Genomic DNA, 25,463 nt, shown 5'->3' with positions numbered 1-25,463 from the left:
TCTCAGAATTTATATCAAGTTTGGTTCTTAAAACCGATAAAGTTATTATTGTTGGAGATTTTAATATCCATGTGGATGTTGATAATGATTGCCTTAGTGCTGCATTCATCTCCTTGTTGGACTCGATTGGCTTCTGTCAGAGAGTACAGAAACCCACTCACAGCTTTGGCCACACGCTTGATCTTGTTCTTACTTATGGCGTTGACATTGAGCATTTGAACGTCTTCCCACAGAATCCTCTTCTGTCAGACCACAACCTCATAACTTTTGAATTTATACTACCGGAGTGTACTCCGTTAGTCAAAAGTTTTACACTAGATGTCTAACTGATAGTGCTGTAGCTAAATTTAAAGAAGCGATTCCTTCTGTATTTGATTCGATACCACGTCTCAATATAACAGAGGACTCCTGGTCTAACTTTAGTCCGTCCCAGATTGATCATCTTGTTGACAGTGCCATAGGCTCTCTGAGAATGACACTGGACTCGATAGCCCCTCTGAAGAAGAAGACAGTGAGGAAGAGGAGGTTTGCTTCCTGGTATAACCCTCAGACCCGCAAACTGAAGCAAACGTCACGAAAGCTTGAACGCATATGGCGTTCAACTAATCTCGAAGAATCCCGCTTAGTTTGGCGAGATAGTCTTAAAACATATAAGAAGGCCCTCCGTAATGCCAGAGCAGCCTATTACTCATCAATAATAGAAAAAATAAAACAACCCCAGGTTTCTCTTCAGCACTGTAGCCAGGCTGACAGAGAGTCACAGCTCTGTGGAGCCGAGCATTCCTATAAACCTTAGTGGTAATGACTTTATGAACTTCTTTAATGAAAAGATTTTAACTATTAGGGACAAGATTAATAATCTCTTGCCCATAACCAGTGCCAATCTGTTCTCAAGTGGAATGGCCTTGGAAACCGCTGTATGCCCTGGTGTATATTTGAGGATTTTCTCCTATCAACCGTGACCAATTATTTTCAACGGTTTCTACTTGAACACGTCTACCTGTCTCTTGGACCCCATCCCGACGAGGCTGCTTAAAGACGTTTTGCCTTTAATTGGCGGCTCTCTATTAGATATTATCAATGTGTCTCTGCTAACAGGCCACGTACCACACTCCTTCAAGGTGGCTGTTATTAAACCTCTCCTGAAGAAGCCCACTCTGGATCCAGAGGTATTGGCTAACTACAGACCGATCTCTAACCTCCCTTCCTCTCCAAGATCCTTGAGAAAGTGGTCGCAAATCAGTTGTGCGACTTTCTACATCATAATAGTTTATTTGAGAAATTTCAATCAGGATTTAGAAAACACCACAGCACCGAGACAGCACTGGTGAAAATTACAAATGACCTCTTAATGGCAGCAGATAAAGGACTCCTCTCTGTCCTGGTCTTGTTAGACCTTAGTGCTGCATTCGACACCATTGACCATGACATCCTGTTACAGAGACTGGAGCAGTCGATTGGCATTTCAGGCGCGGCACTAATTTGGTTTAAATCCTATTTATCAGATCGATCTCAGTTTGTATTTGTAAACGATGACGCCTCGATAACCACCAACGTTAATCACGGAGTTCCACAAGGTTCTGTGCTTGGACCAATTTTATTTACCTTATACATGCTTCCTTTGGGCAATATTATCAGGAAACACTCCATAAACTTTCATTGTTATGCAGATGACACTCAACTATATTTATCGATAAAACCAGAGGAGAGCAACCAACTCTGTAAAATTCAAGCATGTCTTAAAGACATAAAAACATGGATGACCTGCAACTTCTTGATGTTAAACTCAGACAAAACCGAAGTAATTTTAATCGGCCCTGAGCACCTCAGAGATCAATTATCTGGTGATGTGGATTCTGTAGACGGCATTGCCCTGGCATCCAACACCACTGTAAAGAATCTTGGCGTTATCTTTGATCGGGACTTGTCCTTTAACTCCCACGTAAAGCAAATCTCAAGGACTGCATTCTTTCATCTACGTAATATTTCAAAAATCAGGCACATCTTGTCTCAAAAAGATGCAGAAAAATTGGTTCACGCGTTCGTTACTTCGAGACTGTATTACTGCAACTCCTTATTATCAGGCTGCTCTAATAAGTCTCTTAGGTCCCTCCAGTTGATCCAGAATGCTGCAGCTCGTGTTCTCACTAAAACTAAGAGAAGAGATCACATCACTCCTGCACTAGCTGCTCTGCACTGGCTCCCAGTAAAATCAAGAATCACTTTTAAAATTCTTCTCTTAACCTACAAAGCCTTGATTGGTGATGCTCCATCATATCTTAAGGAGCTTGTCGTACCATATTGCCCCACTAGAGAGCTACGCTCACTAAATGCGGGACTACTTGTAGTTCCTAGAGTCTTAAAAAGTAGAATGGGAGCCAGAGCCTTTAGTTATCAAGCTCCTCTTTATGGAACCAGCTTCCAATTTCAGTCCGGGAGGCAGACACAGTCACCTCGTTTAAGAGTAGACTTAAGACCTTCCTCTTTGACAGAGCTTATAGTTAGGGCTGAATCAGGTTTGCCCTGGTCCAGCCCCTTGATATGCTGCTATAGGCTTATAGCTGCCGGGGGACGTTTAGGATGCACTGAGTACCTATCTCCTCTTTTTTCTCTCCTTAAGGATGAATTTTCATCTCTCAATCACACGTTACTAACTCTGCTTTCTCCCCGGAAGTCCTTTTGACTTTATGTCTCATGGGGTCATCGGACCCTATGAGACGGCATAGATCCTATCTGCCTGATGGATCGTCTGGGTCGTGGAATTCCTGCTCCTGACTGCGCCACTGTCCTGTTGAGACTCCGCCCACTGTTGAGACTCCGCCCACTCCTCCTCCCCACCGCCATCTGCCTGATGGATCGTGGAGGTCTCCATCGTGGAATATGCCTACTATGAACTATTCATACACTCTGTCATATTCATTGAATGTATTTTAACTCTAAATCTGTCCTTCTGTACACATTACATCTATTGCATCTGTCCATCCTAGGAGAGGGATCCTCCTCTGTTGCTCTCCTCCAGGTTTCTTCCCTTTTTTTCCCCCTGAAGGGTTATTTGGGAGTTTTTCCTGGTCCGATGTGAGGTTTTGGGGCAGGGATGTCTATGTGTACAGATTGTAAAGCACTCCGAGACAAATTTGTAATTTGTGAAATTGGGCTATACAAATAAACTGAATTGAATTGAATTGTGCATATATGTATACAAATATATATATATATATAAATACAAATATATATACTGTGTATGTGTGTATACAAATACAAATATATATATATAAATACAAATATATATATATATATACTGTGTATCTGTGTATACAAATACAAATATATATAAATACAAATATATATATATATATACTGTGTATGTGTGTATACAAATACAAATATATATATATATATAAATACCAATATATATAAATACAAATATATATATATACTGTGTATGTGTGTGTGTATATATATAACTATATATATATATAACAATATACATATATATATATATAACAATTTATACATATATATAACACAATATATATATATACTGTGTATATATATACATATGTGTATATATACATAAATGTATAAATAGAGTATATATGTATACAGTATATATAAATATACATCTATCTACTCTATATATACATATATGTATCTGTATATATATATATATATATGTAATGTGTGTGTGTATCGCTAAGTAAAGGACTAAGTGATGTCAGAAGATTAAATCAAGTGCGGTTTAGAGTCCAAATTGGCCTTCCAGTTGGACCTGGGGGACGGTGGGAAACATAATGTACAAACATGTTGTTACAAGCATGTTTTAAAGCTTTATGCTATCCACTATCTCTCTCTTACTCTTTAACTTAAGGACAGATACCTTTATTAGTCTGTGTCTTGAGATAATAAATGACTCAACATGATGCTCACTCCCAACACTCCAAACAGCCTTTACACACCAGGAAGGAAATGGAACAACAAAGGAAACATAAAAACAGACTACCCATCGACGATTCTTCATGTTCAAAAAACTTGGCGCCGTGCCGCTGGAAATGTTTGATCGACCGGCACTAAAAACAACGACGATTACACAATACCCTGTCGACCTATTGGCTCGTTAATGAGGGGCGGGCTTTCATTTGGCAGCGACGTCCGTTTTGGGAAGCTCTGATGAACAGCTCAGGGAAATGGGAGTTGATAGAATGAGTTTTAACAGGTTTCCAGGATGTGTGGGAGCCCTTGTCCAATCACTTTTCAGACTGTGATGATCAATTATGATTGAGTTTGGCATAGTGACTAACCACCGCTATGGGATGCAGATTTGACCTTTCAAATAACACACGCTCAAAAACTATTTAACCCGCCTGTTAAGTTTGTTTCTTATGTATCATCCAAAAGTACAACAAATGCTGATAACTGTCATTTGTACCTCATCACCAACACCATGACTAACAATTGAATCAGTTGTTCGTGTCATGGAGTTATTCACCCCTCCATAGAGCAGAGTTCAATCAGGGGAACTCACTCGTTTTTAATAAAAAACTAATTTTTAAAATACAGTTGACTACAGGTGTACCTCCAAACTAGCGCTGACTCTCCTGTTTCTTTTTCTCCTTTAAAACGCACTTCTACATCACTTCTACATCACGTCTGCCTCGGATTCTGCTTGACACTTGAGAAAGAAAATGTTCCAGCACTGTCCTCTTTAAATTTAATGAAAAAGAAAAGTAGCCCAATCACAATTGGATATTTAAAGTTGACGATTTATCGTAGTAAAATGACAGGCGTAAATATTTGAATGGATGATGACTTCCTGGGGAGCCGTTAAGTCAAAATGTCTGCTGTGAAAAAGGCAGATCCAACTCTGTCTTCATCAGGGATGGGAAGGCAGAGATACACCTGTGCATACATACACGTCAAATAAAAGCCATTTACAGATCTGTTGCACGTTCGTGTCAGGCGTCATGGAGCTGTGGTGTTGTGGGTGTGTTGCATTCTGTTAATCATATTACATAATGTGATGAACCTACGTAATGCAATTAGAACAGCACACCAAGATGAACCATGTGCGAGGCACAAAGGCAGCACGTTGTAATCAGGTGGGTCTTCATTCATTGTTACAACCACTGACAAAGCAAAAGCAACATATGTTTACATTCAGTGTTTATTTTGTGGTTGTTTAACCTCCCGCCACTAGGGGGCGGAGCCACTGTCAATGAAGACAGAGGCCAGTATCATCAGGCGGAGCTCTAGGGTCAGGTGTTGCTAGACTAGCAGGAGCACACAGTTGTTTGACCTTGGAAAAAAAAGGTGACATTGTGTTTTTGATTTCTTGCGTTTTTTGGGAACAGACAACTGGGTTTGGACAAGGAATGTATATTTTGGTTTGTGTTGGAAGCCGTACGACGTTATAAATAAATACCCTTTCACATTACAAACTGGACATTGCATCTGTTTATTGCACACGTCAAAACTAAACCTCCAAGCAACCACTGAACCTTTTTTGATAAGCAACAGGGTCGCTGCATTTAGGATACGATCCGTAGCTAGCATCGCGTAGCATCGCTCACTTCAGTTAACGATGTGCTAACGCCCTCCGCTGATGTCGAGCTCCACAGAAAATGAAGAAGCACGAGAGCCGACGGAGTTAACTGTTGCTACGCTATGATTGGCCCATCTAACTTCAAGGGGTGGGACCAAATTAACGTTCACAAGCCGATATTAGAAAAATTATTTGACAAATAACATCGCATTTAGCAGTTTTCCCTCATTCATACTCTCTGATTATGAAAGTGTTTCTGGTTACTGGTTGAATTATGTTCTGTTCATGCTTCATTTTTTGTTTTTTTTAGTCCAACCGTCTTTTAAGAAGTGCCAGATATCTTTCCACAAACGAGTTCTCCGCTCACATTCTAGAACTTCGGTGAAATGAACTGAAGTAAGTTTCCATTGAGGTTTTCCAACATTAAACACAGATCAGAAAACTCCCTGATCACAGGCTGTCTCTCACTGAGTGGGTTCACATGTTACAACACACAATTAGCCATGAACAGATGTTATAATGTTAACAGCAAAAGACGACAATCGACAATTACAAAATGCTCTCATCCCACTCGCAGGTCTGGAAACCTCTCGGCGCCGAAGGACCGCAGCTCTTTCCCCGTGAGGCGCCTCCAGCAGCGTCTCAGGAGGAATTCAGTGTGAGGTCCAGAGGGGTGAGATTAAAAACACGTTAGGAGAAGAGGAGTCTTTTCTGACCGCATTCCTCAGATTCCCTTGAGGCCGACATCCTTCATCCTGTCTGTGCGTCTGAAGATGTGCTGTTGCAACAGTACACGTGCCAGTTCAATCTTTTACAGCTTATTAGGGGAGAGTTTGTTTGTGAGACCCAGTTTGGGGGCTGTGGAGGTGACCTCATACATACTTAAAAGCTTTAAGTGTTTCCACACTTTATATTTATGTTATTTTTAAGGATCATTTAAATTTATTGTAGCTTGTTTGTGTGAATTTTGGCAAACATTATTACCATCATTATTGGGTTTTTAACACTAGATCAAACAAACAAGGTATACCAGAAATTAAACAATGCATCTTCCACAATATGTCACTTAAAAATAAATAAATAATGAATATTGTTGAGAATTTAATTTCTATCATCATTCGATCATTTAAAAATCCATCCATCCATTTTCAGTCGCTTATCCGGGGTCGGGTCTCGGGGGCAGCAGACCCAGCAGGCTGACCCAGGCTTCCCGCTCACCTGCAACACTTTCCAGCTCATTCTGGGGGATCCCGAGGCGTTCCCAGGCCAGCCGGGAGACATACACTTTTAGTAGTAGAGTTGAGAGGCCATTGTTGTGGATTTTATATATACTTGCACATGTAAATATGATATATGATATGAAGATATTCCTTTATTCGTCCCACAGTGGGGAACTTTCAAAAATCACAGCAGCGGTGCACATCAGAGCATCAATGAAAATAAATACTAAAAACTAAATACGAATACTAATACTAAATATACAGGGGGAAAATAAAGTAAAGTGCTGAGTAAAGTAAAGTGCAACCTATTATGTTGAAATAAGAAAGTCTATGTTTTAAATTAATACATAAAGAAAGATATGATGATTATTAAGAAATATTCTGGAGGAATGTATTGTGAATTATAAAAGAAAGACAGTTATATTATTATTACAAATGTCATAATGTGTATGCATGAGGATGAATGGGATGTTATTGTTTAGAGGTGATAGGACGGACGCGGGTGAAGGCGACATAATAGATTGTCTCTCATCTTTGCCATTAAATATTGTTAAACTTTAAATCATCGGATCATGAATTTTCCTGCGGCCAGGGTACTCGAGGTTTGAATGATTGTGTCACCCTCTGCGTCATGGTGACAGTGACGGTGGGCGTGCAGCTCTGATGCGTGGGGGCTCAGCTGTTGGCTTCATGCCAGACTGCAACCACCAGTTGCTTCACTCCGTTGTGTTATTCACATGTTAACAATCACGGCTGGCACAGAAAGAACAGAGGACAATAACAGCTTTCTTAAATCCGTCTGTGTTGTCAATATGAATGCCAGATGTCCACATTCATCTCCTCTTGAAGTGGTTTTGTGACATTATTTCCTAATAGCATTGCCTGCATCCAGACTTTAGTTGATACGGAATTTCCTCGAGCAAATCAAAAAGGAGGTCTGTGTTTTGTGAGCTGAGTATTTATTTGGTTTTCCCAGTATTCATCCCCAGTGAGAGTTTCTCTGGCTTCACTGAGTGGCAGGAGTTAAAGGGGAGTTTAAAGGGTGCTTAAAGGGGACCTTAAAGGAGCTTAAAGGGGAGTTTAAAGGGTGCTTGAATGGGAGTTTAAAGGAGCTTCAAGGGGAGGTTAAAGGGGAGGTTAAAGGGTGCTTAAAGGGGAGCTTAAAAGGGACCTTAAATGAGCTTAAAGGGGGCTTGAATGGGAGTTTAAAGGAGCTTAAAGGGGAGCTTAAAGGGTGCTTGAATGGGAGTTTAAAGGAGCTTAAAGGGGAGGTTAAAGGGGACGTTAAAGGGGAACTTAAAGGGGAGCTTAAAGGAGCTTAAAGGGGAGGTTAAAGGGGAACTTAAAGGGGAGTTTAAAGGAGCTTAAAGGGGAGTTTGAAGGGGAACTTAAAGAGGAGTTTAAAGGGGAGGTTAAAGGGGAGTTTAAAGGGGAACTTAAAGAGGGAGGTTAAAGGGGAACTTAAAGGGGAGGTTAAAGGGGAGTTTAAAGAGGAGTTTAAAGAGGAGTTTAAAGGGAAGGTTAAAGGGGAGTTCAAAGGGGAACTTAAAGGGGAGTTTAAAGGGGAGTTTAAAGAGGAGTTTAAAGGGGAACTTAAAGGGGAGTTTAAAGGGGAGCTCCATCGATTGCACACGTCTCACTCTGTGTCCGTGGCTCCAGAGGGAGTTTTGCAAAGTCTGATAAATGTCCTCAACTCAGACCTATAGCCGTCCTCATCTCTGCCTGAAGCTGCAGAAGCAGTGCGGTCCATTTCAACTGGAACACCCCCGAAGTCAAGAGAACCTTGCCACCGCCAGACTTCAAACACATTTAAAATGCTCCACGCACCGACAGAGGTGAAATATTATAATAAATATGAGTACTTCTGTCAATAAATCAGTAATCAGGCATGAGAATCCCTCACCTTTCGGCGAAATTCGCCGTTTTGAAACCGAAATAGGTGACTTACGTGAATCGTGTAGATCAGTAGAGTTTTTGTTTTGGGGTAGGGGGGGGGGGGGTCAATTGGCCGGCCGGCGTTTATGAGATTGGAGTGGGACACGGAGAAAATGTGGAGTGGTGCTCTTCGCAATAAAACATCTTTGATGGGACGTGTCGCGTCTCGGCCAATCAGCGTTCAGATGTCTTCAGCGTTTGGTGGTTCAGGTTAGCTTGAATGTTAGTCCGCTACATCTACTGCTGTCACGCTGCACGGTGTCGCGATACTAACAAAGTACCCGTACGTTAAGAGCGATGTGATTTAGCATATTTTTTGTATCGATACTTCATTAAAAGAGCGATCAGAGCGCACGCGCTGCTCCGTGTCGAGCTGTCTGCGCAGCGCTCACAGCGAGTGCCGTTAAGTGGCGGAATTTTTGGCTTTAAAAATAAAAATAAAAAAAGATGCCAGAAGTGAAATGTTTAAGTTCAGTCTGTAAAGTTGTGTAACTCTCCAGCTGCTCATCCTGATGAACTCGGTATCATCTGGCCTCATAGTGTATCATCAATGCCATGATTGTTGTGTCTTTATGCTCTATGTATAAAGTCACTGTTATAGTTGTATACTATTCGTGAGTTATCTAAATCACTGTTAGATACAAATGCACGGAGACGAGGATGCAGCACAAGTTAGAACGTTTACTCGCCGGTTAATCACACACAACTGCCAGGCATGAACAAACTATCACCGAGTGCTCGATCCAATATACCACAATGATGGCTCCATGTAGTTTCATTAATATCTTGTAGGCTAATACTAATATTACTGCAATTCGTTAAGTGTTGAAAAAGTTGGTAAAAAGTGAACCATACAGATATTTTATTTATGACTATTATAGATAAATATACCAGTATCGTATTTATGGTATACTGTTTTTATGGTATTGTATCAGTATCATGATATTTATGGCAGTTATGGTATAGAAGATCGTGACAACCAGGTAGAGGCAGAACAGACTCAAGGAACAGACTCATGGAACAGACTCAAGGAACAGACTCGATGAACAGACTCAAGGAACAGACTCAAGGGACAGACTCAAGGAACAGACTCAAGGAACAGACTCAAGGAACAGACTCGATGAACAGACTCGATGAACAGACTCAAGGGACAGACTCAAGGAACAGACTCATGGAACAGACTCAAGGAACAGACTCGATGAACAGACTCAAGGGACAGACTCAAGGAACAGACTCAAGGAACAGACTCAAGGAACAGACTCGATGAACAGACTCAAGGGACAGACTCAAGGAACAGACTCATGGAACAGACTCAAGGAACAGACTCGATGAACAGACTCAAGGGACAGACTCAAGGAACAGACTCAAGGAACAGACTCAAGGAACAGACTCATGGAACAGACTCAAGGAACAGACTCGATGAACAGACTCAAGGGACAGACTCAAGGAACAGACTCAAGGGACAGACTCAAGGAACAGACTCAAGGACCAGACTCAAGGAACAGACTCAAGGAACAGACTCGATGAACAGACTCAAGGGACAGACTCAAGGAACAGACTCAAGGAACAGACTCAAGGACCAGACTCAAGGAACAGACTCGATGAACAGACTCAAGGGACAGACTCAAGGAACAGACGCAAGGAACAGACTCGATGAACAGACTCAAGGAACAGACTCAAGGAACAGACTCAAGGAACAGACTCGATGAACAGACTCAAGGGACAGACTCAAGGAACAGACTCAAGGGACAGACTCAAGGAACAGACTCAAGGAACAGACTCGATGAACAGACTCAAGGGACAGACTCAAGGAACAGACTCAAGGAACAGACTCAAGGAACAGACTCATGGAACAGACTCAAGGAACAGACTCGATGAACAGACTCAAGGGACAGACTCAAGGAACAGACTCAAGGAATAGACTCAATGAACAGACTCAAGGGACAGACTCAAGGAACAGACTCAAGGAACAGACTCAAGGACCAGACTCAAGGAACAGACTCGATGAACAGACTCAAGGGACAGACTCAAGGGACAGACTCAAGGGACAGACTCAAGGGACAGACTCAAGGAACAGACTCATGGCTCAGCAGAGCACAAGACTTGAAGACTTGTTCACGCCAACAACAAAAAAGGAAGTTGGTTCATGAATGACACACAATATTACTATTATTATAGGGCCCGATCACTGACTTGGTGTCAGAATGGAGGACCTACAGATTATCATACAACGTCCGACATCGATGTTCGTGGAAGTCACCAGCACCCCCCCCCCCCCGCGCCTATCCTTCTCACCTTTTTCACCCCTGTTTTCATGCCTGAGTAATACACACAGTGGGTCTCTCCGTGGACACGTTGCCACGGTGTAATGCTAACAGCTGGCTAGCACTGGTACCGCTAACTTTTCCAACTCGGTTGTGACATCATTGTCAGCCCGCTTCGCTGCATGACTCACATGGTTCTCTGTGATGTATACGGCAGGTGTTGACAAGGGGAGGATGTGTGGAATGAAAAACACAATAACATCAAAATGGTTCTGATGCATTGATTTAAATTTTTTTTTTTTAAATAAAGTCTGACAATGTTATAAGAGTGAGTTGAGTGTTCTTATGGATGGGACCAAGCTGCCCACCTTCAAAACTAAACCTACAAGCAACCACAGTGAACTTTAGTCAACGGGGTGCACCTAAAACTACTTTTCAGCCAGTTGTTGAGTTTCTCTTTAAGTCGTTGGTGTTTATTTGGACACGATGACACAATACACGTCCAGCCTCACATCGGATCAGGAACAACTCCCAAAAAATATAAAAAACCCTTTCAGGGGTAAAAAAAGGGAGGAACCCTCCAGGAGAGCGAGAGAGGAGGACCCCTCTCCTTCTACTGCCCCCATCTCCCTCTGACCGCTCCATCGTCTCGCGGACGTGTTTCATTTGGTTGTCCGACAGATCAAAAAGGATCTTAATTGACTTTGTTCTGAGCAAATAAAATCAAATAATATAAGAGGTTCCATGACACTGGGCTGCCAGGGAGGATTTAGGGTTTTTAACTGAGATTTATTGACAATAAGACACATGTAGATTATTGCCAGATTTGTACTCGCGTCTTTCTCCCTGTATAAGTGAACACATTATGTATGATAATAAAAGGTTCCTATTGTTTCTGAAAGCACACCAAGTGTCTTTGGTTCGAGGAGTCCTGTCTGAAGGACGGCTGCTATGCGTCTTCCATCTGGCATCGATTTATACTCCATTCCTGTTGTGTCCTCTGAAGCATGGTAATGCTTTCCAAAAGGCATCGTGCAACACCAGAGATCATTATAAAAGAAAATTTCAGAATGTTTCTGGCATGAAGAGGGAATTAAATTGATCTTGTAGGTTTTTTCAAAATAAAAGCAGACTTTTTAAGCTGAATCAAATGAAAACAGAGCTGCTCTCATTTCCTCTCCTAACTTCCTCTACTATGACACAAAGGTGTAAATAAATGTGGCATGAATGAAAGGCACAGTTTAAGCCAGGTGCAAATCCTGCTGGATATCTGTACTTTTAATCGAGGATTAGGAACTTCTCTGTATGAGAGATGTGAGGACATGTGGCCATTATCTGGAGAACTCTCACTGAGGTCACATGACTTGGAGAAACAGCTGCAGGAGTCGGTGAGAATGAATATGAATTTGTTTGTATATGTTTATATCTGACATTTTTGTATTTGTTCTCATAAATTTTTTTTGTTTAGATATATTAACATAAAACAAATACAAAAATGTCAGATATAAACATTAAAAAAAATTATAAAAATGAAACAGGGCAAAATTATACATATATATATATATACATATATATGTATATATATATACATGTGTATATATATACATGTGTATATATACATATATATTTACATGTATATATATATATATATATATACATACATGCATACATATCAGTGGCGGCTGGTGAAATTTTTTTTGGGGGGGCGCAGTTGGGCGACGTGGTTTAAATAGCACTCAACAATGAGAAGAAAAGAGGTTTTGAGTAGAATATAGTAAAAAACAAAGCTTTATTTCAAGAACACACCGTGCTCAACACGGTCCAATAACAACTATCAACACACTGTAACTTTGGGCGTGAGAGGTTCAGAGCAGCTTTAAGGAACATTGGGTTGGGTTTCAGAGGTTTGCAAAATAAAAGAGTTTCACCCTCACATGAAAGAGGTTCAGAGCAGATGTTACAGATGTGGAACGGGCATGGAAGAAGTCGGCTCAGATGGTGGATTTTCCCAGCACTTATTTATTCTGCAGAAGACAACAGAACACACACATTTGCCTTCTGGTCTGTCTCTGCACTTCCACTTCCCTCAGCAATATAAAACCATTGTCCATGGAAGACAGGACCACATTAAATCTAAACAATAACAATTCTCATCAAAAACCATGACATGTAACATACAAGGGGAAAACAGAGACCCCTAATGGACAAAATAAATAACTACATGAGCTAGAGTCATTTCAGCAGAAACAGCGAAAATTCTAACTTTGAACAAAAGGGAAACACAAACCTGCAGAAGACAACAGAACACACACATTTGCCTTCTGATCTGTCGCTGCACTTCCACTTCCTATACACGCAAAACAACACAATTTACACAAGGAAAATATACGTCGGGGCGACCGGATGTAGCTAAACAAACGGTGCCAAAGTGGCTCAATGAGACCGCCACCAAACGTATATGTTGACGGTCTAAATGACACGACAGCTGGACGCCGTGATTGTATTAGCGACCATTACTGTATGTAACATAAACGGTTAATTTTTATTGAAGAATATAGCCAAAATAGTGCAACATCGTTTTTCACTCAACTCACCTTCAGCAATATAAAACAGGGTTGTGAGCAGGGTTGCAGGGTTGCCAGGTCTGTGTGACAAAATCAGCCCAATGGCCAATAAAACCAGCCCAAAAACCAGCCCAATATCAGAACTCAAAATATGCTCGTGCCAAACCATATACACTGCTTTTAAAGTCCAACAGCATTGCTATCATTGCCAAATGTATTGTAATATCTACAAAGTAACAACATATGTTTAGTTTGCCAGCATTAAAAGCAGTTTTCCCTCAAGTTATTTCACCTAGGTCCTAAAATGGCCTTGTGTAATTAGATACAGTATATTATCATAAATAAAATGTGTGGACGTGCTGATCTGGAGTCAGTTTGGTAGGATTTGGGTATGAATAAATTATTTCATTTAAAATATGGATTTTTATTTAAAGATATTCATGTAATTTGCATGCAAAATAGGTCTACCCGAACCAACGGACAAACAATTCAACCCGCGCAACACTTCAAGCCCGATTCCGCAGGAAAACCACGGACCTGGCAACACTGCTCTATGGGCTGAGGGAACATACGGGTCTCTGATCTGCCGAATAGTCCAATCACGTGGCCATGGCGCACATTTTTGCGACCCAAGATTCACGTTTCATCCGCCAATGAGAAGCCGTCCTTGCCGAAACGACTGAAATGTTTTCTCGATGCCGTACACACACGTTAGATCGCCTCGAAAAAGGGGAGGGGCTTCTCTCCGTGATAATGGCGATATATTATATTTTTTCACATTAACTTAAGTGGTTGTTGACAGGCTGACGGTCTCCCACACACATTTAGCCCGTCAACACGGTATATTTACTATTTAAATGATTTGGCATATCATGTTTTTTGACAGGATTATTTTTTTTTCTTCTTCTTTTTTTTTTCCATCTCAAAATGTTAAGAGGGGCGGCGCCCTAGCGCCCTCTATGGACGAACCGCCACTGATACATATCTACAAACACATACATACATATACACCCAAAGAAAAAAAATGTTTTTAATTTTTTTTTTAAATTAAAACCCCAGCACCCCTTTAATGATTTTTTACTTGTACATGTGTGTAGACCACCCTGCATCTATATTTGCATTTCCCTGACAACACAAATCCGGCCCCCGAGTATTTGACCTCTAATTTGTTCGAACAGCCATCAGAACTGTTCTTTACTCCGGCTCATATTTTAACCCTTGTGTTGCCTTTGGGTCATTTTGACCCGAATCAATATTACACCCTCCCCCCGCTTTAGGATTAATTTGACCCCATTCAATGTTTAATGTCGGTGTTCTTTCGGTAGTCAACAAACAAACATAAAGTGCCTCACACTTAAACTTGGAAAACAATATTAATTCTAATAATTTTCTGGAGGTTTTAATTGCTGGCGTCAAATTGAACCCAAAGGGTAAAATATGTTAGTAAATATAAAGGTAACAGGAGGGTGAAACATTGAATCGGGTCAAAATGACCCAAAGGCGGGGGAGGGTGTAATATTGATTCGGGTCAAAATGACCCTAAGGCAACACAAGGGTTAAAGTCGTCTGCATATAGAACAAATGTAAATTCATTTGTTCTTGGGAGGAACACATGTCCACTGTCCTGCGAGGCCACGGTAAAGTGATGTATGAATCCACAAGGTCGCCGGTAGAACACATACATTTCCTGTTTGTCCACACGGGTCACGTGACTGTATCGAAGTCACGTGACCTCAACAGCGGTTCCCGTTGGCCCGGCTGTGGTCCATTCCCAGTCCGCTCTCTCTCTCCGTCTCGGTGCAGCAATGCCTTCTGAAAAGTTTCCCCTCACTCTTCCTCCCACCGCTTTGGCACCATCTCCCTCCTCTCATCACTCTTCCTCCTCTTCCTCCTCTTCCTCCTCCTCCCTCGTTTTCTCTCATCACTGTCCACAGCTCAGTCCCCCACATCCTCACTCTCATGACTCATCGTCCCACATGAAAACACTTTCCCCCGTGGATGTGAGGGAGCGTTCGCTGCTGTTAATTAAAATCTACTCACTGGCCCCGCCCCCTTGCATGTAGGAGGCAAAAGGAAAATGTGAAACAAAGGAATCTGCTTTTCTTTTTCTTTTTTTTCACCACCGCTTCTTTTAATGAAGGCTTTTGTAAACTTGATGCATTTTATGATGTGATAATATTTAGGGCCCTTTGGTGGCATGTCAGCTGCAATCCACACCAACAGTAAACGGAGAGTGCCCCCTGCTGGTTCATCTGCTCCTTACACGACCTCTGACATGACCTCTGACATGACCTCTTACACGACCTCTTACACAACCTCTGACATGACCTCTGACATGACCTCTTACATGACCTCTTACACGACCTCTGACATGATCTCTGACATGACCTCTTACACGACCTCTTACACAACCTCTGACATGACCTCTTACATGACCTCTTACACGACCTCTTACACGACCTCTGACATGACCTCTGACATGACCTCTTACACGACCTCTTACACGACCTCTTACACAACCTCTGACATGACCTCTTACATGACCTCTTACACGACCTCTGACATGACCTCTGACACGACCTCTTACATGACCTCTTACATGACCTCTTACACGACCTCTTACACGACCTCTGACATGACCTCTGACATGACCTCTTACATGACCTCTTACATGACCTCTTACACGACCTCTTACACGACCTCTGACATGACCTCTTACATGACCTCTTACACGACCTCTTCCTTCCACCAAGGCCACTGAAAGAAGAGCGCCTCGTTGAAGATTACCAGTTGCACTATTATTAAGTTGCACGAGAATGGTGAGTTCTTTAAGTTTGCTATAGGAATCAAGTGACTCATGGGTACATCGCAAACAGGAAGTGCTTTTGCCAAACTGTAAAAATAAACAAGATGTCAGCTCTCTCACTTTACTCCCCTATGTTTGCACAGTCTACAAGTATAACATTGTGTTGGATGATTCGAGACAGAAGTCACCTTTGACCCCTGGAAAGAATTACCTCACCAAAGCCCCCCCCCCCCCCCCCCCCACACACACACGCCTCTGATTCAGTTCAGATCCCACACGTTCTCCTTTTCTTTTAACACTCAAACGTAATGAAAGAAAATCCCGAAATAAATCGAGTGCTTTTTGTTTCTGTGTTGGACTCAGAGTAAAATGTGTTCGACCGAGCGACTCCAGAGGCTTTTGGAAGAGCAGCGACTATTGAAGCGACAACGTCCGTTGTTCCTTACAGAACACGCGTCTTTAAACGGTAACCTGTGGAAATGGAAATCAAAAGTTCGGCCTTGTGTCCAAGAGACATGTGAAAAGCTCTGTGATGCCTCTCGAGGTCACGGCCTTTAGAAAGTCGTCACTGCTGTTTGCCTCTGGAGGTCACGCTGCTGACATGTGCAGTGTGTAGTAACATGTGCAGAGTCGGGTTGGCTTCACATAGTTGAGGTATCGTATGAACCTGTAAATCTGAGTTTTCCGTGCGCTTCCAGTTGCTCAGCATTAGTCGTCTAAAAGGGTTTTTAAAGAGCTTCCAGGACCGAACTGTAAAGACTGATTTAGTGAGACTGAGAACACGAGGCCCTGAACTCATCGTTGACTTTACTGGTAGAAACTGTCAATAAAGGTTTGAACAACATTTCATGAACAGATTTAGACGAGAGCGCTGAGGAATGCTTTCAGCCAAAGAACCACACACACACACACACACATACACACACAAATCCACATCCACACACACCAACACACACATCCACACTAACACAGACACCAACACACACATATCCAAACAACACACACATTACAAACTCCCATTTCAGCGTAATATGCAAAACTGACGTGAGCCACTTAGACATAATATATTTGGTATATCCTGAATAAACGTCTGGAGACTTTACATTATTAATATTCATCTTTATAACTATTATATTTTGTAGTAATGAATGATCAACAGTGAAGAGCATCTCTAACTTTAAGATAACAGCATCTCTACACATTCCACCTACAACATAACATCTCTACCTATAAGGTAACAAGTGGCCAGTATGGGGATTGAACCCATGACCTTGGCGTTATTAGCACCACGCTCTAACCATCTGAGCTAACCGCCGTGTTAACGTTGGCTTTCCTTCTTGCGCAATAGATCATGATGTTTAATGTTTACAATGATGGTCGGAAGGTTTGGACAGTTATAAATAATGGCGTCATTATTACCGACATGTTTTTAACACATGAAGCTCATCCAGCTGTGTGTGTGTGTGTGTGTGTGTGAGATGGTGAGGGTCAGATACACGTGGACGAGGGTTGGAGTGAACAGCTGTTTCCACAAACATGGAGGACATCAAAAATGATAAATAATCAAATTCATAATTATAAAATAATATATAATAATAATAATAATAAATACAATTAAAAAAATGTAAAAAAGTTAATAATAATACATCCTTTCCCCCACAAACATGCAGGAAGTGGATCCAAAGCATCGACTTCCCACATCACGTCTCTTCAAGCTGGCGTCGACCGATGGAGTCAATAAGTCGTGGGGGCGGAGGAACAGACGACCGCCAGAGATGCTTTCACAAAGTAAAACGTCCTTTGAAAATAAATAAATTACTAAACCTTTAATTAACCATGAAGAATCTCTTTTTCAAGGGAGACTTGGAGAAGACGAGCAGCAGAAACACAAACACAACAAGGGTTCAAAGACACTAAAAGTTAGTTTAAGATCCATCACTTAGTGGTAATTTACGCTCGTGAGGATTTTCAAATGTCCCACACAGTAAATGTCCAACTAATGCAACACTTTGAACAGATTGTTCCATTGTGCTGCATTACTGGCACATTGACTTTGAATTCAAGCCTTTAAAACACATGTGGACACACATCGACAGCTGTGACTCAGACCGTCGAGTGAAGAGTGAATCTGATGACCACAGCATTAATCATCTCTGTGTTTATGAATACTTATTTTCATGTGACGGCAGTACCACCCCCAAAAACTAACGCCATGTTCCACGTCCTCGACTGAGCTCAGTCGGGTCCATGAAGACAAAAACAAACAAACAAAAAAGGACTCAAATTAGAAGCAGCAAAAACATTTATTCACTAGTCCAAACATAACCTTCAGACCCTGAGGTCCAATGCTTGTAACTCCGGAAACATACGAGCTCGTGTATTCACCCTAACCCTGGGAAGAAAAGGGTCCGTCAGCAACTCAAAAACACTGAGAAACATATCGGTCCTTTAAAAATCAAGACACCAAATCTATACATCAGGTGAGAGCGAAAGAAAATAAAAAAAATAGGATATAATACAACAATGTCAGCGTATGAGCCAACAGGCCGTCCTGGAGCGGAGCGCGCCGCGCTCACGAAGGATGATGGGTGGCGTGTTCTTTTTTGGTACGTCTCTATCCGGGAGAGTCCATCCAAACGTGTACCCCCGCCCCTCCCCCGCCCCGAGGCAGAAGAGAGAGGAGGAAAAAGAAAGCGGGCGGTGGAGTGGTGGGTCGTCAGTTCTCGAGAAAAGCCACGTAGTCGGTGAGTCTGGCCAACTGCTGCTCGTTTGGAACCAGAGAGACGGGAGGAGGGTCTGTAGAGAGAGAGAGAGGGGGAGGAGAGGTTGAGTCAGAGGGGGATTCCTCGTTGAGCCAAGTGCTATCCATCTTCTCACATCCCCCACAGCGCTCTCATTTCGGCCGACTCAGCAGGTTTGAGGGCCCCCGAGTAAAACGCCCCGTTTAACAGCGCCACCTGCAGGTCGTCACGTCTCTCACGCCAGGATGACTTCCCGACTGCAGTGAGGTTACGCTCGGGGAACAACAGAAAGGGAGTGGGGAGAGAACTCTCTGGACACGAGGGACGAGCAAATGAAACAAGTCGCTTCTCAGAAGAAGGGCAACCGTGACCCCTCCACGTTACATCGAGATTAAAAATGACTCTTAAAACTCTCCACTCAGCAGTTTCACGAGTGTCTGATTGAATACAGGCGAAGAGGAGGAAGAAGGCGGGCTGCAGGGTGGATCATGAAGAGAGAGAGAGAGAGAGAGAGAGAGAGATTCACAGAGCGATGCTGCCACCTACCGGGCTTCTTGGGCATCACCATCCTGGTGGCCGGGTCGGCCTGCCAGCCCTGGGTCACCACGCCTAAAAGATCCAGACGGGGACGAAGGTCAAATCAACCGGGACAGAAGGAGGATGTGTCATGTGACTGAGTGAAGTGAACCCACCCTTCACGGCCTCCTCCACAGAGTAGCCCACGAAGGAGGCAAAGTCGTCCGCCGCAATGGAGGTGTAGGCCTGAGCCACCAGGCCGTACGCTCGCTGCCGCGTGCTCTCTGGAAGATACATCACATGGCTTTAGAGCGCATATATATATATATAAATATATTAAATATATATAAATAAATCGATATAATATATCTATAAATGTAGATAAATATATATATAATTAAAAATATACAAGTAATATATATATAAATCGAAATAAATATATATATATAGAGAGAAATAAATATATATGTATACATATTTAAATATATATTTATTTAAACATACATATAAATATTTAAATATATACATATGTATAAATATATATAAATAAATATATATATTATACATATATCCTCTCGTGTCGGGCTGGATCGGAAATGCCTCAAGGTTGCGTCCGTTGGTGTTTTATAGCCTAGCAACGGTCTGTGTGTGTGTGTGTGTTGCAGTAACAATAACAAGCAGGATGAAAAAGACAGCTGGGAGTCGGCGGCCGGAGATCGTCAGGAGAACTTTCCCCCGACAGGTGATGGCGCTCATCCAAAAAGACGACAAAGGAAAGTAGGGTGAGCTCGACGGTTCTTCGTTTGGGTTTGTCAGAGTTGTTGGTTGAGGAGTAACATGTGCAGTGTGTAACATGTGTGTATCATGTGCAGTGTGTAACGTGTGTGTATGGAGACACTGTGGTGATTAAAACTATATGAACGCTGTGGATGAAACAGTGACGTTGCGTCATTGCTGGTCGTCGTCATGACGACCGGCTGCAGAGGAAACGGACCCAGAAGCCTCAGTTCCCCACATACCCAAAAGCATCAAACTGGTTGGAGCAACTTTCTCGGACCCGACTGGCTGCGTACGAGAGAAGCCTCCGGGTCACCTCGGGGGCCTTCTGTGACCCGGTCAGACATTTATTTTTACGTGACAACTGGACCTCTGGACCTCTCCAGCGCCGTCTGACTCGGAGCTGCTGAGCAAGACGTCCTGTCGGTGGGAGGATGGGCCGTTTATGGAGGAGAAACAGGACCTGCCCTTCCCCCCCAGTCTATTCCAGGGGCGCTATCGTCTCTCACCTCTTAAAAATAGCCCCCCCCCCTTACTTTTCACCAGCAAAGGCAAAGCAGACAGGACATGGCAAGGGCCTTTATTTTTAAACACGGCCGACAGCGGCGTGGCTCTGGGGCGCCGCCGCGTGTGTCAGAGCGCCGATAAAGGAAATAAATGGAGCTTCACTTCACGCAGCTTTTATTCCTCAATCCAGAGACGATCAGCGTCAACAACGTGAGAAACACACAAACAGACCCCGAGCCACACGGCGTGTGATCGACCTTTGGGCGATCTACAGTTACGTTACTCTCAACTTAGAAGTACAAAAGTATAAAAAAAAAGAGGTTAAGAAATAGAATGAATACGACATCGGCGTTAAAATATTGCACTGAAAGTACCGTGACCGTGTATTTCTCTCCTCACACGCCGTCCCGGCCACAAACATCGTTTCCTACAAGTCCGTGACCGCTTCCACTACTCTTCCTCCTCCTCCTCCTCCTCCTCTGCATCCTCAAAGTCGTCGCACGCCCCGAAGTCCATCTTGGCCAGGACCGCCTCCACGCTCTCCGTCGACAGGGCGAGGTGGTCCATCTTCTCGAAGCCCGGCGCCGGCCTCTCCTCGCCCAGCGAGCCCGCGGCGGCGTCCCGGGTCTGCGCGATGAGCGTCTCGGAGGCCAACAGGAAGTGGGCGGCGCCGCCCCGCTCCAGGGCGCGCACCGCCTCGTCCGTGAGCTCGGCGCTGGCCAGCAGCCGCTCGCCGTAGCGCCGGGCCAGCGCCCGCAGCGCCGCCACCTTCTCGTCCTGCTCGCGGCCGACCCGCTCCAGCAGCGCCGCCTTGCGCTCCTCCAGCACGGCGTACAGCAGGTCGAAGCGCTCGGCGAGGCCCAGCTTGGCGCGCTGCGCGTTGTCCTGGACGGCGCGGCCCGCGTCCTCCATCTGGGCGAGCAGCGCCTGCAGCCGGCCGTTGCCGGCCGCCAGGGCGTCGATGGCGTCGCTCAGCTCGCCCCTCTGGGCCTGGTAGACGCTCGCCAGCGGCGCCACCTCGCAGTCCTTGTGCTGGCCGAACACCTTGCACATGGAGCAGGTGGGCACCTGGCACGTGGCGCAGTAGATGTTGATCTTCTCGTCCTCGTGCTCCGGGCACATCGGCTCCTTGGACTCTTTGGGCTTCGGGGGCGCCTCGGGGCCGCCGCCCTGCTGCTGCTGCTTGTACAGGTCGATGATGTTCTCCACCAGCAGGTTGCGCTGCAGCCCGTGCACGCCGTGGCGGTCCAGCACCACCTCGAAGCGGCAGGTGGGGCAGCGGAAGACGCCGCCCGAGTAGCGGTACGGGTTGCGCGAGTCGTAGAGGTCGCTGGCGCAGCCGCGGCACAGGTTGTGCTGGCAGGGCAGGATGACCACGGGCTTGGTGAACATGTCCAGGCAGATGGGGCAGCTCAGCTGCTTCTCCAGGCTGTCCATGGGGCTCGGCGGCCGCACCACGGAGCCGGGCCTCTGGACGTCCATGACGGGGAGGAGCGTCCGGCTACAGCGCCACGAGGCTCGGCCCTATTCCAACGAGAGAGGACCGAACCGTCTCTAGAGGTCACCGGGACGGAGAGCAGGCTGCGAGCGCGTCTCCTCGGCGGCCGCGGGGTTTATTCTGACCGCGAGCCGGCGGCTCGGCCTTTATACCGGCCCCTCACAGCCGGTGACACCCGATCTCTCTTCCGCCCCACCGGGCGCACATTCCTGCCGGCTGGCTGCCTCGGGGGCTTTTCACAGAAATGCCCCCCCCCCTCCCATGACGTGACGGACTCCTCTCAGCCAAACAGGTAAACAAGTCAACAACCTGGGACTCCGGTGTTGTTTTGACCGGCTCACCTGCTTTGATTTGTTGAACATTACATAGCAGGAAGTTTAAATAAAGTTGTTTTAATTTTTTTAAAAGTGGAAATGGAGCGTCGCATGTACTATTATTGTCCAAATATATATAAACCAATGGCGTTCATAAAAATGATATGGACAGCGTAGAGGTTTAATTGTGTATTTATTATATCACAGATAAGTTTCTTTTTTTTTTAAAGCAAACACATTTTAAATATTAAGATGTACTTGTATTTCTTTAAATGCATCTTGATGTTTTACACCGTCCATCAGACACATTGAAAGTCTAAGTCTCGTTGTTGGAGACGCTCATGTCGTGTTATGGTTTCATGTTATAAAGCCTGACATGTCTGGCCAATAAGCTCTCGGGACCAGTGGTTTGCGATTTTGTGCAATTTAGATTGACCGCTAAATGTTATTTTTACGCTCGCCGACAATATAAATGTAGTCGTCTTATATAAATAACTTTGATTTGCTGCCTCGTTTAAACAACCGCAATAATAAAACATCTCCAAAAGTTTACAAGTGGACTCAAACACTCTTAACCCCCCCCCCCCCACCCCAAGTGTCTTCTGACATACCGCAGGCCAGATCAACACGGAGCACCGTAAACATGAGGGGAGGCTATTCTTAACCTGTTGCACAAGGGAGCCGTCACATGATGCAGAGGCCCAGACAATTGGGAACGTTTGGGGGAGATTATTCCACGTGGGGGAGGAGGGAGATCAAGACATAGCAGAGATGTTTAGATATGCTGTTGCATAATCAAGAGAGAGAGAAACACAAGACAATCTGTCAGAGGAAGAGTGGGGGGACCTGTGGAGCCAGAGACTAACGAGGGAATGGGCAACAGGTGAGACGGCCATGAGGGTGAAGGGAGTTGGACTAACGAGGTGGGAAGCAGGATCTGGAACAACGTGATAGTTAGTGAGACAGGATGAAAACTAAAGGAAGGTGTGGAGCTCAGAGAGCGAGAGAGTGATGCTGTCGGTCCCTTCGTTTCCTCCGAGTTGCATCACAGTTGAAACCGTTTTTCAGCCGGTGCCCCCCTGCTGACTCTCATCCTAAAATCATGCATATTCTCTCCTCTGCTAATGTTTACCCAGAGTCAAGTGTGTCAATAAAAAAGCGTCACTCATCTTCAAAAAGCTTCAAATGAAATGTTACCTCGAAGAGCCTCCATGACGGGGAGGATGTTCTCGGACCACTGGAAGGCGGCGATGGTGGTGTAGATCCCTGGAAAGTCCCGCTGCCAAATGCGTTGGCCGACGGCCCAGATGGACGGGAGTTCCGGGTTTGCCTGAATGCAACACATGGGAAAAACATGTCAGTCACAGCCAGATACTTCACAGCGGCTCCACGTGTCGCGGTCAGCAAACGCCTCCTCCGCGTACGTCACATCACGCTCACCAACTTGATCGCCTGGGGGATCCGTTTCCAGAGGTACCGGCCGTTGTTCCTGTTGGCGCCACGGCAACACGTTAGATGGCACACAGAGTCCAGCTGCAGGGCCTCCGCCACCGCCTGCAGCTGGACTCACATATTCCTCCACACAAGGCAGGACACAACTGTCTGCTGAAGATATTTTGAAATAAAGGATGTTTGGTATTCTTTTACGCAGAGTGGACCTACATGTCGTTGTGAAGCAGGTAGAGCGACAGCAGCTGAGCGTACACTTGAGGTGTCGCGACGCCCCCTGGAGCCTGGGGAGAGGAATGCAGGAGAGACGTTAAACACCGCAAACAAACTGGACTGGAGAGCAACTGACATCTTCCGACGGTCAACGCTCACCGGCGTTCCGGTTTAACAGGCGACCCTGTTAACTGGCGACTTCTCAAGTGTAGCTGTTCTCGTGACGGCCGCTTGGTTTACATTTGTAATGAAGTGTAAACCCCTCTTACACTTAATAATATATACAATGTAAACAATGCGGCATTCACGAGGCAACTATACGTGTTTTCAACAGCTGTCTATAACTACGACATGAACGGACGCGTCCGGTTCAACGTCCCCAGTTAACACGGTCGCTTCTTAAACCACAACACCCGCTGCCTGAGCCTCGCTACCGAGCTACCGACACCTGCTAACTAACAACAGACTAGCGCTATGTCCACCAGTTTCCGTTAAATGAGCAGTTCCTACTCGTTGTTAGTAGTATGAGCCAACTCGTAGCCTGAGTGTGCATGGTATCAGCGCCTGAAAGTGAACTGAAGCCTCAGAGTGGCAACAAGCTAGCTGCTCAGCAATAACGTTAGCCAAAGAGCCACGAGCTAAGGCTAACGGTGCGGTCCACCAGCTCTACGACGACGTCATGCATCACAGCGAGTCGGCGCTCACCTCGATCTCCTGAGCTTCACACTGCTCCAAAAGTTTATCAAAATTCTCCTCCATAATCACAGCAGTCGGCATGTTGATGCCTAGCTGTTGCATCGGGACCTTCTTCTGCTGTCGGCCTGTCGTCGATGAGAAGCAGCTCGGCGGTGTTGCTGCCCTCTTCTGGAGGAAACACAAACGACACCATGCTTCGAATCAAGCCAGGACTCAATATACCACAATGCAACGCAACACAATAGCAATGTTTCCCGCGCAAATGAAAATAAATGACTTTCTCTTGCTAATTTAATTAAATGAATTCAAGCAGACAATCCTTGGACATAAGATGATGCGGATTGTTCTTTCTTTAAAAAAGGGGCTGAAATAAAGTGGATTCATCAAATCTATTTATTACACAATGCCTCCCTACTAATTGGTT

General features: G+C 44.4%; 2 protein-coding genes and 1 non-coding gene across 3 annotated transcripts; all 3 read right to left on the bottom strand.

Moving 5' to 3' along the window:
- Positions 1 to 17,570: 17,570 nt before the first annotated feature.
- trnai-aau (transfer RNA isoleucine (anticodon AAU)) lies at positions 17,571 to 17,643 on the bottom strand. Its single transcript has one exon. It is a non-coding gene; the product is annotated as a tRNA-Ile (tRNA).
- A 969-nt stretch (positions 17,644 to 18,612) lies between these two features.
- On the bottom strand, positions 18,613 to 25,167 carry cops8 (COP9 signalosome subunit 8). Its single transcript, XM_056433727.1, has 7 exons — positions 25,049 to 25,167; positions 24,344 to 24,414; positions 24,122 to 24,170; positions 23,879 to 24,011; positions 19,762 to 19,869; positions 19,616 to 19,678; positions 18,613 to 19,124 (listed from the first exon to the last, which is right to left on the bottom strand). The coding sequence occupies exons 1-7, from the start codon at positions 25,139 to 25,141 to the stop codon at positions 19,045 to 19,047; spliced, it is 597 nt and encodes a 198-aa protein (XP_056289702.1). The 5' UTR covers positions 25,142 to 25,167; the 3' UTR covers positions 18,613 to 19,044.
- Positions 21,027 to 22,443, bottom strand: trim63b (tripartite motif containing 63b). The gene has a single exon (XM_056433713.1). The coding sequence runs from the start codon at positions 22,349 to 22,351 to the stop codon at positions 21,320 to 21,322; it is 1,032 nt and encodes a 343-aa protein (XP_056289688.1). The 5' UTR covers positions 22,352 to 22,443; the 3' UTR covers positions 21,027 to 21,319.
- Positions 25,168 to 25,463: the final 296 nt, after the last annotated feature.

Source organism: Pseudoliparis swirei, chromosome 2, assembly GCF_029220125.1.
Source record: "Pseudoliparis swirei isolate HS2019 ecotype Mariana Trench chromosome 2, NWPU_hadal_v1, whole genome shotgun sequence".
In the NCBI taxonomy this organism is placed as follows: domain Eukaryota; kingdom Metazoa; phylum Chordata; class Actinopteri; order Perciformes; family Liparidae; genus Pseudoliparis; species Pseudoliparis swirei.
The sequence above is the reverse complement of the archived record's forward strand: the minus strand, read 5'-3'. Positions and strand labels throughout refer to the sequence as shown.